The sequence below is a fragment of the Malaclemys terrapin genome, chromosome 25 (genome assembly GCF_027887155.1).
Source record: "Malaclemys terrapin pileata isolate rMalTer1 chromosome 25, rMalTer1.hap1, whole genome shotgun sequence".
Classification (NCBI taxonomy): domain Eukaryota; kingdom Metazoa; phylum Chordata; order Testudines; family Emydidae; genus Malaclemys; species Malaclemys terrapin.
In genome coordinates this window covers 4,408,394-4,422,630 of record NC_071529.1, presented here as the reverse complement: position 1 = coordinate 4,422,630, position 14,237 = coordinate 4,408,394, and the positions used below count along the sequence as shown (strand labels likewise).

The following is a 14,237-nucleotide window of genomic DNA, read 5'->3' as shown; positions in this document are numbered from 1 at the left end:
CATCGTACACACGGGACCAGGCTGCAGGGGAGAGGAGCTGGTGCAACAGGGGCCCAGTGAGACTCGGGAGCAGGAGCCGGACGTGCTCGAGCCTTCGGCCCATGGCAGACGGTTCCATAACTGCCCACTAGGGGGTGCATCTTCCCCGGGCAGCTGGGCCTGGACCCTGTCCCAGGCAGGACATTGGCCTGGATGCCCCCTGGTCCCGTCCGGGCTGGCGGCTCCTGTGCCCCTAGCTGGGCCATCCAGCGGCTCAGCCATCACTGACGTGCCGCAGCCAAGAGACTCCCATGTTAGTGACACCCACTGAGCCCCGCACAGGCGCTGGGATCCTACCTTCCTGGCAGAGCAGGGAGCTGTGCGCCTTCTCCTCCAGGATCCCTCCAGGCTGTGGGGAAGGAGCATCAGACAGAAGGTCAGGAGAAGGGACCGTGCACGTCACAGCCTGACAGGGCCTGCTGGGTCAGCCAGTGCCCCTAGCCAGGGCAGGATCATCCCCTACAGCCCGTGCTGTGGGGCTCGGGCACATCCAGTTCTCAGCGCCCCAGCGATGGGGCTCCCGTTCCTTCCCCGGGGAGACTCTTCCCAGCCCAGCAGATCTCACAGCTTCCTCCACTTCAGCGCAGAGCTTCCCTCTGCTAGTTCCCTCCACCCCCTCGAGCTCTCCCATGTGTCACACTCAGCCACCCCCCTTGGGGCTAACCCCATCTCTGTCTGTCCCAGGACTCTCCCGCCAGCTCCCTGATCTCGCTGGGATGGGGCCGTGTGACGGGGCAGTGCAGGTCGGGTCCGGGACATGGACGATGCGGTGCTGGGGCATTATTTTCTGTGGCAGGACAAAGAACAATCACAAGTGCAGACTCGGCCCACGGCCACCAGGGGGTGAGACCCAGGCCCCGGATCTCCCTCCGCTCTGCCCAGAGGCCCCGACCAGACACTGACCTGGACCAGCAGGGGCTTTATCACAGTGTGCACTCGCCCCTGGGCTGGCACCACAGCCAGCTCGTTGCCGCACAGCTCCTCGGTGCGCAGAGCCTCAGTGCTGATGGTGAAGTTCACCTCCCCTGCCGAGCAAGGTGGGAGACGCCCCCATTAGACAGACCAATGCCCCTTCCCGAGGCAGAGAGGAGCCCGGGTCTGAGGGGGGAGAACAGTGGGAGGGGGAGGGTGGTGAAGAAGGGAGAGCAAAGCAGAGGAAATGGAGAGCAAGAGAATGGGGGAGAAAAGAGAGAGAAGGAAAGGGGGGAAGGGAAGGATGGAGGGAAGTGATGAGTGGAGTGTAATGGGTTTTTCTGCCTTAGCCCTGGTGTGGGAACAGCGAATGGCCACCCAGAACCTGCCCCCTCCCTGCTGAAATCACTGTCTGCTACGTTGAGGGGGGGAACCTGAGAACGTGACATCGCAGCAGGAAGCAGCAGTGACCAGCGGGACGGCAGAGGGGTCCTGACCTACAGGGCTCAGTCAGTGAGACTGCTGGAAGCAAGCGGGGTCAAACTGTGCTTGAGTCAGATGTGGTTTGTTAAGGCAGGTAATAGTAAACGTCTTCTCTTTATTTGTCTTGTAACCATTTCTGACTGTTATGCCCCATTCCTTGCACTCACTTAAAATCTCTCTTTGTGGTTAATGAACATGTTTGATTGTTTTATCTAATACAGTGTGTTTAAATCCAAGTGTCTGGGAAACTCCATGTGGGGTAACAGGACGAGTGCATGTTATTCTCGTAAAGGAATATCGGCCGCAATGTAACTTGTATTGCCAGGAGAGGGCTGGGCAGACAGGACAGACCTTTCTGGAGGAAGATCTGGACTGGGGGCGTTGGGGTCACCCTGCAGTATAACCCAGGCTGCCAAAAGCCAGAGTGTAACCTGGGAGTGGCAGGCAGGCTGCAGTCACACACCGACGCTCAGGGTGCGGCTTGCACGCTGGGGCTGTGTGTGAGCAGCCCAGGTGAGAGCTACTGAAGGCACCCAAAGGCGCAGGTCAGGGGTGACAGAGCTGCTCACTAGTCTGGATTGTGCCCTGCTATGGCGCAGTGGCTCAGCGGCAGAGAGACAGCGGCAGCTGGGAGCCAGCTGCAGACAGCAGCAGTGGAGGCATTGCCAGTGAGTGGGGCCGAGCTGGCTCTGTGCTGCACTGTTAAGGGGAAACCCTGATATTGAACCCGGCTCTTGTTGCTGCCAGCTCCACCTGGCACAAGGGTTAACGTGAAAGGGGATTTTCTGCTGGGGTGTCCTCGCCTCCCCTCCCCGAAGCTCTTCCCGTCCCTTCCCCTTCCCCTCGGCACCGAGCCCAAGTGACCCTGTTCTGCGCCCTCCTCCTCACTCCCAGCACAGAGCCTCCAAGGCTCCTTACCCGTCTGTCCCCCACGCAGAGCCTCCAAAGACCCCTACCTGCCTCCCTACTCAAAGGCTCCAGCACCCCTTCTCTGCCCCCTACTGTGCAGAGCCCCCCACCCCTTCCTTGCCCCTCCCCTCCGGCACAGAGCCCCCAGCGCCCCTTACCCAGGCTGCTCGCCGTCACCTCCCATTGGAAGGTTTTCCCTTCATCTGCACAAAGGCAGCTGGTGTAGGCGCCGTCCTCGCCTGCCTGCGCCTGGAACTGCGCAGACTCCGCCAGCGTCACTCGCACCTGTGGGGCCCAACACGAGAGTCCCCTTATGGCTGTGGGGGACGCGCTCACACGCGCCAGCTCAAGCCGAGACGTGGCCCCTCTGGGGCTCAGGCCCCCTCACCGCGATGTGCTGACCCCAGTGGTCACAGGGTCACAGCCAGTGACTGCCGGTGCCACTCGCCGGCCTGCACCGCTGCCCAGCTCCCCAGCCCCAGGTCACCGGCCCCAGCAGCTCCAGCAGCTCAGCCCCGGGCGGCACTCACCTTGATGCACTGCCGCAGGTAGTTGAAGACGGTGGCCTTTAGGGCAAAGGCCTCTCCCCGGATCACGGAGTACGGCAAGGCCAGCTCCACAAAGAAGGGTTTGACGGTTGTGAAGGTGGCCGTGGGCGAGAGGCCAAAGCCCACCTCCGCCATGCAGAACATCCCAGCTTTCCACTCCGTGATGGTGTCGGGCACTGAGACTGGGACTTCCTTGGAGCCCCCCTCGCTGGGCCGGGACGGACACAAACAGAGCGTCAGACACACGGCTGCCCCGTGGGAAACGCCCACGAGCCCGGCCACCAGAGACATCCCTGCCCGACCCTCTGCTGGGCTGGGGCCCTGGTCCGGTGGCACAGAAACAGGCCAATCTCAGACAGCAGAGAGGGGAAGAGCTGTCAGTGCCCCCCTCTCGTCCCCACCTCCGCCACCCTGCTCGGGATCCCCTGCCCCTCCCACTTCTACCCCATGTGCCTCCCTCCATGCCCCCCTCCCGGGGATTCAAACCCCTCCCATGTTCTCAGAGTTGGAGCTCCCGGGCACCGTGTGGGAATGAAAACACCACGAAGGGCAATGGGGTCAGGATGATAAACCCTCTGTTGACTCGATGGGATCCCGGGAATGCCTGGGGAGGGGCTGGCGTGAACCCTGCTCTGCTGGTGAGACGCAGGGTCATGGTGCTGCCTGGGCTCCCAGCCCTCTCCCCCGCTCTGTGGGTTCGTTACATCTGTAAAGAGATGAATCCCACAGTCCTGGGGGCTTATTATTCCCTGTTGCTGTGCTGGGCCACTCTCCGCTGGCAACAGGGCGCAGGAACCAGCACCATGCGGGCAGCCAGCCTTCCCCCAGTCAGTGCGCCGCCTCTGGGAGCTGCTGCTTTCGAGGGTCTGGCCTGGAGGCCGCTCTGCAGGGATGGTCTGTGACAGTTCCTCACTCACCCCACAGGCACCAGGTCCCACAGCCACGTCTCTGTGAAGTACGCACGTGGCGCTGGCTCCTCCTGGGTGCAGGCTTCTGGTGCTAGCCGGCCATTGCTCACTGGGGTCCCTGCTGCACTAGCCACACTTGCTGCCCCAGGGATCATGCCAAGAAAAGATACAAAGGGGGGTTCAGGGAGCCTCACCCTGGTTTGGGGGCAAATCCAGATGATGATTCACGTGTGTTTGCACCTGCAATGTCTCGATGTTTGGGGACTTTTCGGGGGCTGCATGTGGCCCCTGGGAGCTCTGAGAACTGACCCGTTGGCAGGGCTGGGACTGGAGGGGGTGGGGCTGGGGGTGTCCTATGTGCAGCACACGCTGGTGGACTCAGCACATGGGCAGGAGACAGAGAGTCCTGAGCTCAGTCCCAGCACTGCCCCGAGCAGCGTTAAGGGTACGTTGGTGGGAAGGGATAGCTCAGTGGTTTGAGCATTGGGCTGCTAAACCCAGCGTTGAGTTCAATCCTTGCGGGGGGGATCTGGGGCAAAAATCTGTCTGGGGATTGGCCCTGGTTTGAGCAGGGGGTTGGACTAGATGACCTCCTGAGGTCCCTTCCAACCCTGATATTCTATGATATGTTGCACTCCTGTAGCCCTTCACAAAGAGCCGCTAGCCAGGCAGGTCAAATCATTAGCCACACTGAGCAGCTGGGACATGGAGGCCTAGAGAGGCTCAGTGCGTTTCTACCGCAACCACCGAGCACAAGCGGGCATTGCAGGACATCATGTGATCACCTCCATAACACCCAGCTTGACTCTCAGATCCCAGGGCTGCGCATGGGACTGGAGCTAGAAAAGCCATCAGTCTCAGTGTAAAGCAAGATTATCTGGGCTGGAGTCACTGAGAGACAGGCAAGGAGTTGGGTGATGCCAGGGTCACCACCACGTGGCACTGTGTGATTAGCATGGGTATTGGGGTGGTGCCCGCAGGAGGTCAGGCACTGTCCCTCCACAGGCAGCTGCAGCCCCTGCCTCAAAGAGCCTCCAGCCGAAGGGGGAGGAGCAGAGCTGAATTGGAAGGGTCAAATGATCACATGTGCCCAGCTCCCACTGAGAACACTGGAGAAACCCTCGCACCCTGGCCCCATTGAGAACAATGAAGAACCCCCACTCCATTGAGAACAATGGAAGTGCCAAGGGCAATGTCAGAATAGAGTGACCAGATGTCCTGATTTTATAGGGACAGTCCCTATTTTGGGGTCTTTTTCTTATATAGGCACCTATTACCCCCCACCCCGTGTCCCGATTTTTCACATTTGCTCTCTGGTCACCCTATGTCAGAACCAGGATCAGAACCCAGGTTCCAGGCCTGATCTATGAGCCCACAGGGCTGTCTCCCCTCAGAGGGCAGAGAGGGCATTTGGAATTGTTGATCAAGAGGGATGGAAGTGCCCAGTCCACTGACCAAGTGAGGACAATGCAGGACCACGCCGTTCACAGGGCTTCTTGGTGTTGGTGTTGGTGAGAATTTCCAAAGCCGCATCCTGGGTGAGAAGGAAGACAGAGGAAAAAACATCCGGAGCTGCTAAAATAGGGGACTATGGCATCATACTTTCGTGTTTCTCCTCCCCCACCTACGCTGGAAGCAACAAGAACACTGGGAGGACAAAGACTTCAACTGAGGAGACTGGTCTCAGGCTTAAAAGGGGAAGCCTGTGTGTTAAGAACTGTAACCTCTAGTGGGGTGAGAAAACTGCTTGATCCAAATACTGCCTAGTGTAATAAAGTTTAGGATTTAGACTGAGCACTTACCTTTTATTTTCTTGAGTAACTATCTCTGACCTTTTGTGCCTACCACTTATAATCACTTAAATCGATCTTTCTGTAGTTAATAAATCTATGTTATATTTTACAGAAAACAGGGTGTTTGGTTGAAGTCTTGGGAAATCTCAGCTGAGGTTACAAAGGCTGGTGTGTCCCCTCTCCACATCGAGGGAGGGGCGGGCTGGGTAACAAACTTACACTAGTCAAGTCAGGCTTCTGACCAGGGCAAGACGGTACAGTTCCGGGGTGCAAGGCGGGGGGCTTGGGAGATTGGCTGGTGCCTTTCTCTGTGTGATTCATATGTGGCTCTGGGAGCATTCATGCAATCTAGCTGGGTGGGGGTCTCCACATGCTGTTGTGCTGAGTGATCACAGTGCCTGGAGGGGTTTGCTGCTTGTCACTAGCAAAGCTCTGTGAGAGACAGCCCAGGCTGGAGAGTGAAGGGGGCACAGCAGTATTCCAGTTCCAGGGTGTACCCGGGGATCCCATCACACAGAGCTGTGCCTGTGACAGGACGAGAGGGGCCCGTGAACCTCAAAGGGTCCAGTCTGCTGCCGTCCAGCCCTGAGCCGCCTGCTTGGATTCTCCTAATTGGGTGCTGGAGGCTTTGTTCTTCCCTCTGCTCGATGCTCGTTTCCTTGGCAACCCTCTGCAGGAACGGCAGCATCTGCATGTGGCTCTTACAGCCCTTGAAAACGTCGCCCTCAACCCCAAATTTTGGTATCGGGTAAAACTGCCAAACGGAGCCGCTGCAGAGTGCAGGCAATGGGCACAACCCGCATCCTCCGAATCCTGCCCTGGGTGGGGCCTGAATTCACAGCCCGTGGGCACCCTGGAGATCCACGGGCCACAGCACGTCCCCTGGTGCCCCTCGGTCACTGTGACACCAGACTGCCTGCAAACCCGCTGGCTCCACGGAGCCCCAGCCTGGCTGCACACGCGCCTCCCACTCTCTGGGGCCTTCGTTCAGGTGTCCCCCGCCCCCAATCAGGGCAAACAGCATGATGAGAACTGGGCGGTCATGTAAACACCTTTTATGAGGGGAGCTGTATCTTGGCCCCCCCCACTCAAATGACCCCACATGTGGCCCACTAGCCCCACCCTGCACTGCCATGAGGCACAGCACATCTCAGGCCAGGCTGTGGATGTCAGAGCACTCAGACACTCCTCTTTAAACAGCCAGCGACACTCAACCTCTGCTCGAGCAGAGCTGCCACCCCCTGCAATGTGCAGCACCCACCCATGGGGCCGGCCGCGCTCCCCGAGCTCCCCCCGCGGCAGCATCTGTCTGGTCCCCTGGTGCCCAGAACCCAACGCCCCCGCCCGCCTGGGGGACAGTTCTGGGGAGTGACTTGTCCAGTGGGCAGCCCCTAGATGCCGCGGTGCACGCGGTGCTGGGTGCCATGGGCAGCACGCCCGCCGGACGGGGCTGGTGGCGGTGGGAGGGCGGGTCCCGGCCCATTCCACTATGGCGTCTGACTGGGCTCCCAGGCCCTGGTGAGGCTGCCATCACTCAGAGCAGCCCCCAGCTGGGACAGAGCCCCGGTCTCCTGACTCCCAGCCCCTGAGGGCTTTGGGAGGACGTTGTCCATCCCTCCCTCAGGTGGGCCAAGACACCATCACCCTCCGCACCCATCCTCCACCCCCTCCGCACCCATCCCCCCACCCTCTCCTTGCCCCTTCTGCACCCATACCCCCTGCACATTTCACTCAGGTGGCTTCCTGCTCCTCCAGGCTGCCTGAGACGGGCAGGGGAGCACGGGGAGCACCAAAGGCACTATCTCTGGGAGCTCCGTTCCCACACCCAGTGCCACCGCAGGTCCTGCTGGCCGGAGGAGACATTTCAGGAAAATCCTGCTCTGCCCCCATGGCCTGGGCTGGAGCAGGCTCAGTCGCTCTGTGGCGAAGGTGCGCGCAGGTCGGTCGGCACGTAGGAGGGGATGGAGCAGGCGCGGTGCAGAGGGATTCCTCACAGAATAATGCTGCAAACTCCAAACCTCTGCTGGGCATGTGAATCCTGCCATTCCCAGGGGCTTCCCATTCAGCCGAATGGGGGCTGCATGTCATGGGAAAGGCAAAGGGCACCTCCCTGACCCCAGGGTGACCTCCAGACCAAGGGTCAAGTCTCTGCTCCGGGGGAGGGAGCTTCTCAATTAAACAGCTTCATTTTATCATGGGAAAACTGAGTATTTTCCCCATCTCCCCTTCTGAGCAACTGCTGAGCTGTGTTAGCTGAAACGCCTCAGAAAGTTCAGCCTGAGGCCGACCCCTGGCAGGGGAAATTTCAGCCCCAACCATTTCAGTCTGACAAAGTTACAAGAACATCAGGGGAGTGAAGTTCTGGAACAGCCTTCCATGGGGAGTAGTGGTGGAAAAGACATATCTGGCTTCAAGACTAAGCTTGATAAGTTTATGGAGGGGATGGTATGATGGGATAGCCTAGTTTTGGCAATTCATTGATCTCTGACTATTAGCGGTATATATGCCCAATGGCCTGTGATGGGAAGTTAGTGGGGTGGGATCTGAGTTACTACAGAGAATTCTTTCCTGGGGGTCTGGCTGGTGAGTCTTGCCCACATGCTCAGGGGTTAGCTGATCGCCATATTTGGGGTTGGGAAGGAATTTTCCTCCGGGGCAGATTGGCATAGGCCCTGGGGGGGGTTTCACCTTCCTCTGGATCGTGGGGCACGGGGTGAGAATGCTGGAGGATTCTCTGCACCTTGAAGTCTTTAAACCACGATTTGAGGACCTCAATAACTCAGACATAGGTCAGGGGTTTGTTGCAGGAGTGGGTGGGTGAGATTCTGTGGCCTGCATTGTGCAGGAGGTCAGACTGGATGATCATAATGGTCCCTTCTGACCTTAAAGTCTATGAGTATATGAAAACTTATGACGGGAAGTGCCAGAGAACCGTAACTGGAGGTGGCGCTGCCAGCCCCACAGGTAATATCCCTGTGCCCAGGAGTGGGGCGGGATGGGGCGTTCCTGCTCCCTGGATATGCCGGGGATCTGTCCCAGGGCCTGGGCCGTGTCTGAAGGTGGCTGGGGAGGTGTATCCCAGGCCTGAGTTTGCTAGGAGCATCCCTGGGGATTCAGTAGAACAGGCCGGACCGTTTGGTGGGATTTGCCCCTGGATGCCAGCAGCTCTGGCCACATCGGAGCCAGTTTAGTCCTTTCAGGCTACAGAGGAGTGTGAGGCCTGGCCAGGCCCAACCCTACCTTAAACAGGCTGTAGGCATTAGGCAGTGCGGGAGTCCGGCTGCTAGTCCCTCTGCGACACCTCCACCTGCCAACGCGGCAGTGAAGAAATGGAACCAAACCAGCGCTACCTGCACTGATTAACTTATCAATGTGTGGAGGAGGATCACATGACTCAGGCTCTCGCACTGCATCGGGATAGTCTCCTCGGTGAAAATCGGGGAGCAGGTTATAGACCTAAAGACAAACACAGACAACATCAGCCATGAAACCAAGACAAGAGCTATCCCAGAGCCAGCTCCTGCCCCTCCTCCCACTAACACATCACCCCACAAACCTCTGCTCTTGCCCCAGCCTCATCTCTAGCCTGGACACCTCCCCCACCCTGCCCAGCACCCAGCCCCATCCCCCACATGGGCGTCTGTCCCTGCACCTCCCCCCCAGCCCTAGGAGAGGATTTTGGGGTAACAACTGGCCCATCGAGTCCCGTCTCCTGCTGCCCCACGGGGCTTGGGAGGCTCCACTCGCCATGTGCAGAGCCCGTGAGCCCCTGGACGGCATGCGCCAGCGATGGGCCGAGTGCGATTCCGTATAGTCACCTGGGCAGGGAAAACTCCCACAATGCACCTGGCCAGTTGTCCCCTGCTGTACATGGGGGGCAGGGAATTCTCCTGCCCCTGGGGACCAACTCTGCCCTGGACAGCGAGCTCCGGTTACCCCAGCCATTATCCCAGCTCCGACCTCCATGTTCCCAGCTGGAGTCGGGGTGAGGGGTGCCGGGAGGGGGGCACTGCAAGGGCTGATGGGAGAATGGGCAAGGCAAGCAGGGACCCCTCAGAGTTAGGGGATGTCAAGTCCCATTGGAGCAGCCCTCAGACTGGGAGAGGTGGCCTCGAGGGGTGTCCTCCAGCGGTTGTGCATCGCCCCTCCCTGCGAGGGGGGAGAACTCGTCGGGGGAGGGGATGGGTGAGCGGCTGAGCTGCTCTGGACTCACCGTGTCGACGCTGAGCTCGGCCTCGGGCTTCATGAGCAGCACGCTCTGATCCACGGCGCGGACGGCGCACAGGGACCCGGGGGCAGCCTGAACCCGCAGCTGGAGCTCTGAGCCCGGCAGGGCCCGGTCCTGAGAGAAGGCCAGCTTCACCTGGCGAGGCACAACGTGTCACAGGGGAGGGGGAAAGAGACCCCCAGGGGCAGGAGGAAACAAGCCCATGCAGGGGCGGGGGCAGGCACCGAGTGTCACTCTGGCCCCAGGCCCCGCTGGCTGAAGGGCTGGGGCTTTGGGAGTCGGTGCTGGGGGTGGGGGGTCGAGGCAGCCCAGGCTCATTCAGTGCCCCCGTGGGATGGCTGCGGGAGCTGCAGTTATTCATAGACATCTAAGGGGGGGGGGGGATAGGAGGTGCATTGGGGTAGGGATACGACAGGATCGCCAGCCCCACCAGATAAAACTCATGAGCTGAAGGCTGAGCGATGAGGCCAATACCAAGCAGATGCCAGTTGCAGGGGGGGCAGACACCATTGCCGAGGGGGGCATTGAAATGCCTCCGGGTAACAGTGCACTGCCTCCCTGGGCCGGGGGCCAGACGGGTCACACTTACCCCCAGTTGTAGATAAATCTCTGCATTAAGCATCTTCACATAACTTTCATATGACTTTGTATTATGCCTCTATTTTCATACAACTTTGTATCAGATCCTTATATAGAAAACTTTGTATTGAGCCTTGGTATAATGTTAAAAAAATGTCTTTTTGCTAGGAATAGAATAAGATCTCTCCCCTGCCCCCTTTTAATCAATTGCCCTGTTGAATGAATGAGGTGTGAATAAGGAAGGCGTGGGCTCACTAAACAAGAACAGACATATTGACAGCCTCGGGGGTTAGAAGCAAGCACCTTCTTTTGAAAACACCCTCTTTGAACAGTACTGGGACAACACTCAGGGCAGGTCTTCACTACAGGGGGGTGTCGATTTAAGATACGCAAATTCAGCTACGCGAATAGCGTAGCTGAATTCGACCTATCGGAGCCGACTTCCCCTGCTGTGAGGACGGCGGCAAAATCGACCTCCGCGGCTCCCCGTCGACGGCGCTTACTTCCACCTCCGCTGGTGGATTAAGAGCGTCAATTCGGGGATCGATTGTCGCGTCCCGACGAGACGCGATAATTCAATCCCCGAGAGATTGATTTCTACCCGCCTATTCAGGCGGGTAGTGTAGACCTAGCCTCAGAAGAAAGCAGCACAAAGGACCAACAGACACAGACACAGATTTTGAATCTGGTATAGATTTGTGTGAGAGGGAAGCTGCTATAAATGTGAGGTGTCTTGCGGAGGACCCTGGGTCTCGTCTTGTCAACATGGGAGCATTGATTCAGATCGACAGAAGCCCAGCTCCACCCCTCCCCCATCTAACTCACCTGGCCCGTGAAGTTAAGGGGAGCAACTAATTGGTAACAACAACAAGACGGACTGTGCTTGTGTGTGTGTGTAAGTGCATAAGTGTAATATATATCATACGCATATGATACAGTTTTGAGTAATACATGTATTACCAATAAATGTGGTGCTTTGCCTCATTCCCCTTGAAAAGATCCTGTGCAGTATTTTAAGTACAACAGGGTGAAGTGGGAGGGGGCAGAAGGACTCAGCCAGACCCCACAAGATGGAGGGGAGAGGTAGAGAAGGAATTTTGTATCTTTACCTCCCTACTCCCAGGGGGGAAGGGCCTTCCCCGCAACTGACCCCTATGTGCAGTGGGGAGGGGGTTGACGGCTGGTCCCTGGTGAAAGCTTTTTCTCAGTGACAGAGAGTGGAGCCCCAGCCTTCATGGGGGAGAGTTTCTACTGCTCAGCTGGGTAAGAGTGGGAGCCAACTGCCGGCCCAGAGGAAGGGAGGGGCCCCTCCCCTCATGACATTTGTGCCCCAGTTGACTGGAGTGGCAGTAGCCCCTTAGAAGCCCTCTAAAGAATTATAGCCAGATGGCCAGATGGCCACCCTTGCAAGCCTCCAGAAGGGAAGGGGGCTCAGACCATCATATCCTGCCCCCCGCCCCAGGAATCTCCCAGGGTGAGCAGGGGCAGGTGCAGGTTGGAGGATGGGCAGTGGGTAGGGTTGAGGTGGCAGAAGTTCTGGGGGGTGGGGGAGCAAGTAGCTGCAGAGACTGGGGAGTGGGGAGGGCTCAGGGCAGGCAGTACCTGCCAGGGAGCCCAGAGTGGGACGGGGAGGGGCCGGGTCTCAGGTAGCTGCCTGGACCTGGTCAGTGGGGTGGGAGGGACAGAAGCTGGAGCTCTGGGGAGCTGGGGACAGGGAGGGCGAGGGATAGGGCAGGCAGGCAGTAGGTACCTGCTGGGCCCGGAGTGAGAGGCTGAGTCCGCAGGGGAAGCAGGGTGGGCTGGGGGAGGCAGGAAGGGTTTGGGGTTAGGAGGTACTTGCTGGGGCCAGGGAGAGCGGAATGGGACGGGGGAGGCCAGGCACCTGCTCCTACATTGTGCGGGGGCCGGAGCTCTTCCTGTCACTGCAAAGGAACACCTGCAGGGGGGGACAAAATGGCTAGTGATCAATTCACCAGAGCTGGCACTAACGCAACGACCCTAGTGCTGCTGTAAGGCCGGGGAAGGGAAGGGCCAAGGGCACCCAGCGATACCTCTGCTCCTATTATGGGGCAGGGAGCAATTCTCCCACCGCCAAGGCCCCTCTGCCTTGAGCCCCATGCTGACCTTGTTCGGGAGGCACTTTGCCATGTGAAGCTGGGCGCGGTCAGCAGCCATCTCGCCATCGGGCAGCACCGTGTAACCCAGCACCGTGGCAGCGGGAGCCAGGTCAGCGCCGACGGGCAGCTCCACTGAGAAGGAGCCCGTCAGCCCCAGGGACGGTGGGAAACACCCAGGGGAAGTCAGGCCCAGCCAGCAGAGCCCCCTCCCCCAGCCCAGCACCTGCTCAGGGGGCTCAAACCCCAGTTGCCCTCTGGGCGCCCCCTATCTGCACAGACCCCTCCCCCCACACTTACCAGCCCCCTCCCTGAGGTCTAGCCCCTTGTGGAGGATCCTGGCGATGGCTCCCTTGGCCACGACCTGCGGAGGAGGAGACGGGGGTAACTGAGCTGTGTGACGCTGTGTGGAGTCTGGGAGACACTTTATAGTATTGTTGATACCAACATTAGAAAATTGCAGGGAATCTGACCAGATATGCCATGGAAGGTGTCTGTGGAAATGGTGCGATTTGCCAAGTATGAGGATCTTGTTTATATGTTTGTATCACCTTTGTATTGTGTTCTAGGTCTGTGTGGTACATCTGTATTTCAAAACTCAGGCTGTGGTTCTGGGTGACACCCCCAGACAGATTGGCATCAGCATTGCTGAGCCTTTTCGATGGCCCATCACGGGTCATCAGCCCGACAGTGAACCCATTGAAAGGAACTAGGGGCTACACCTTAGGAGTCAGCAAGTCATGTAGGGGCAGGCTGGTGGACAGAGAACTCTAAGGCTTTTCCATGCCATGTGCTGTGCAGCTGGTGTTTGGGACAAAGGAAGTATCAACCCCATGGCAAAAGGAATATAAAGGGCAGCTGAGTCTTCTCCATTTTGTCTCCAGTCCTGCTTCTTACCTCTGGAGTAACTTTTCTACAAACGAAGCTCTGAACAAAGGACTGAACGACCCATTCAAGCTGTGGATCTGTTCCAGTGGGACTTTCAAGCCAGCAAACTCACCAATACTGCTCAGAACCTGATATATGGACTTTGACGTCTCTGTTTGTATGTGATTGTTTTACCATTTAACAACTCTCTTGTTGTTCTTTCTTTTTTCCGTATAACAAATCTTTCCTTTCAGACACTAAAGGACTGGTTCGCAGCGTGGTATTTTGGGTAAGGTCCAAACTAATATTGGCCTGGTGATGTGGGTGACCCTTTGGGGTCAGAAGAACATTTTGTATAGTGAGCAGAGGTTTTAAATGACTTCTCACTGCACTGGACCTAGGTGCTGATTGGGAGCCAGAGAACTGGAATGCAGTAAAAGGCTTTGGATTCTTCGACCATGGGATGGTGTTCCAAGAAGGAGGAGTGCTAGGCAGAGACGGGCTCCACCTAACGAAGAGAGGGAAGAGCATCTTCGCCAGCAGGCTGGCTAACCTAGTGAGGAGGGCTTTAAACTAGGTTCACCGGGGGAAGGAGACCAAAGCCCTGAGGTAAGTGGGGAAATGGGATCCTGGGAGGAAGCACGAGCAGGAGAGCGCAAGAGGGGAGAACTCCTGTCTCATACTGAGAAAGAGGGACGATCGATGAGTTATCTTAAGTGCCTATACACAAATGCAAGAAGCCTGGGAAACAAGCAGGGAGAGCTGGAAGTCCTGGCACAGTCAGGGAACTATGATGTGATTGGAATAACAGACTTGGTGGGATAACTCACATGACTGGAGTACTGTCATGGATGGAT

At 58.0% G+C, this 14,237-nt stretch overlaps 2 protein-coding genes across 3 annotated transcripts in view; both read right to left on the bottom strand.

Moving 5' to 3' along the window:
• The window catches only part of LOC128829193 (alpha-2-macroglobulin-like protein 1), a 34,342-nt gene extending 21,680 nt beyond the window's left edge, over positions 1-12,662 (bottom strand). Inside the window, exons 1-9 of one of the 2 annotated variants that reach the window (XM_054014473.1) lie at positions 12,524-12,662; positions 9,806-9,955; positions 8,833-9,048; positions 5,255-5,333; positions 3,809-3,938; positions 2,874-3,099; positions 2,502-2,628; positions 943-1,064; positions 337-388 (exon numbers count right to left, since the gene is read on the bottom strand). In XM_054014473.1, the coding sequence (XP_053870448.1) occupies positions 337-388; positions 943-1,064; positions 2,502-2,628; positions 2,874-3,099; positions 3,809-3,938; positions 5,255-5,333; positions 8,833-9,048; positions 9,806-9,955; positions 12,524-12,574 (1,153 nt within the window). In that variant the 5' untranslated portion in view covers positions 12,575-12,662. Of the gene's footprint in view, positions 1-336; positions 389-942; positions 1,065-2,501; positions 2,629-2,873; positions 3,100-3,808; positions 3,939-5,254; positions 5,334-8,832; positions 9,049-9,805; positions 9,956-12,291 lie in introns of both variants that reach the window. The other variant, XM_054014475.1, reaches the window with a different exon arrangement.
• Positions 1-14,237, bottom strand: part of LOC128829192 (alpha-2-macroglobulin-like protein 1) — a 106,006-nt gene that overhangs the window by 76,098 nt on the left and 15,671 nt on the right. The window lies entirely within an intron of this gene.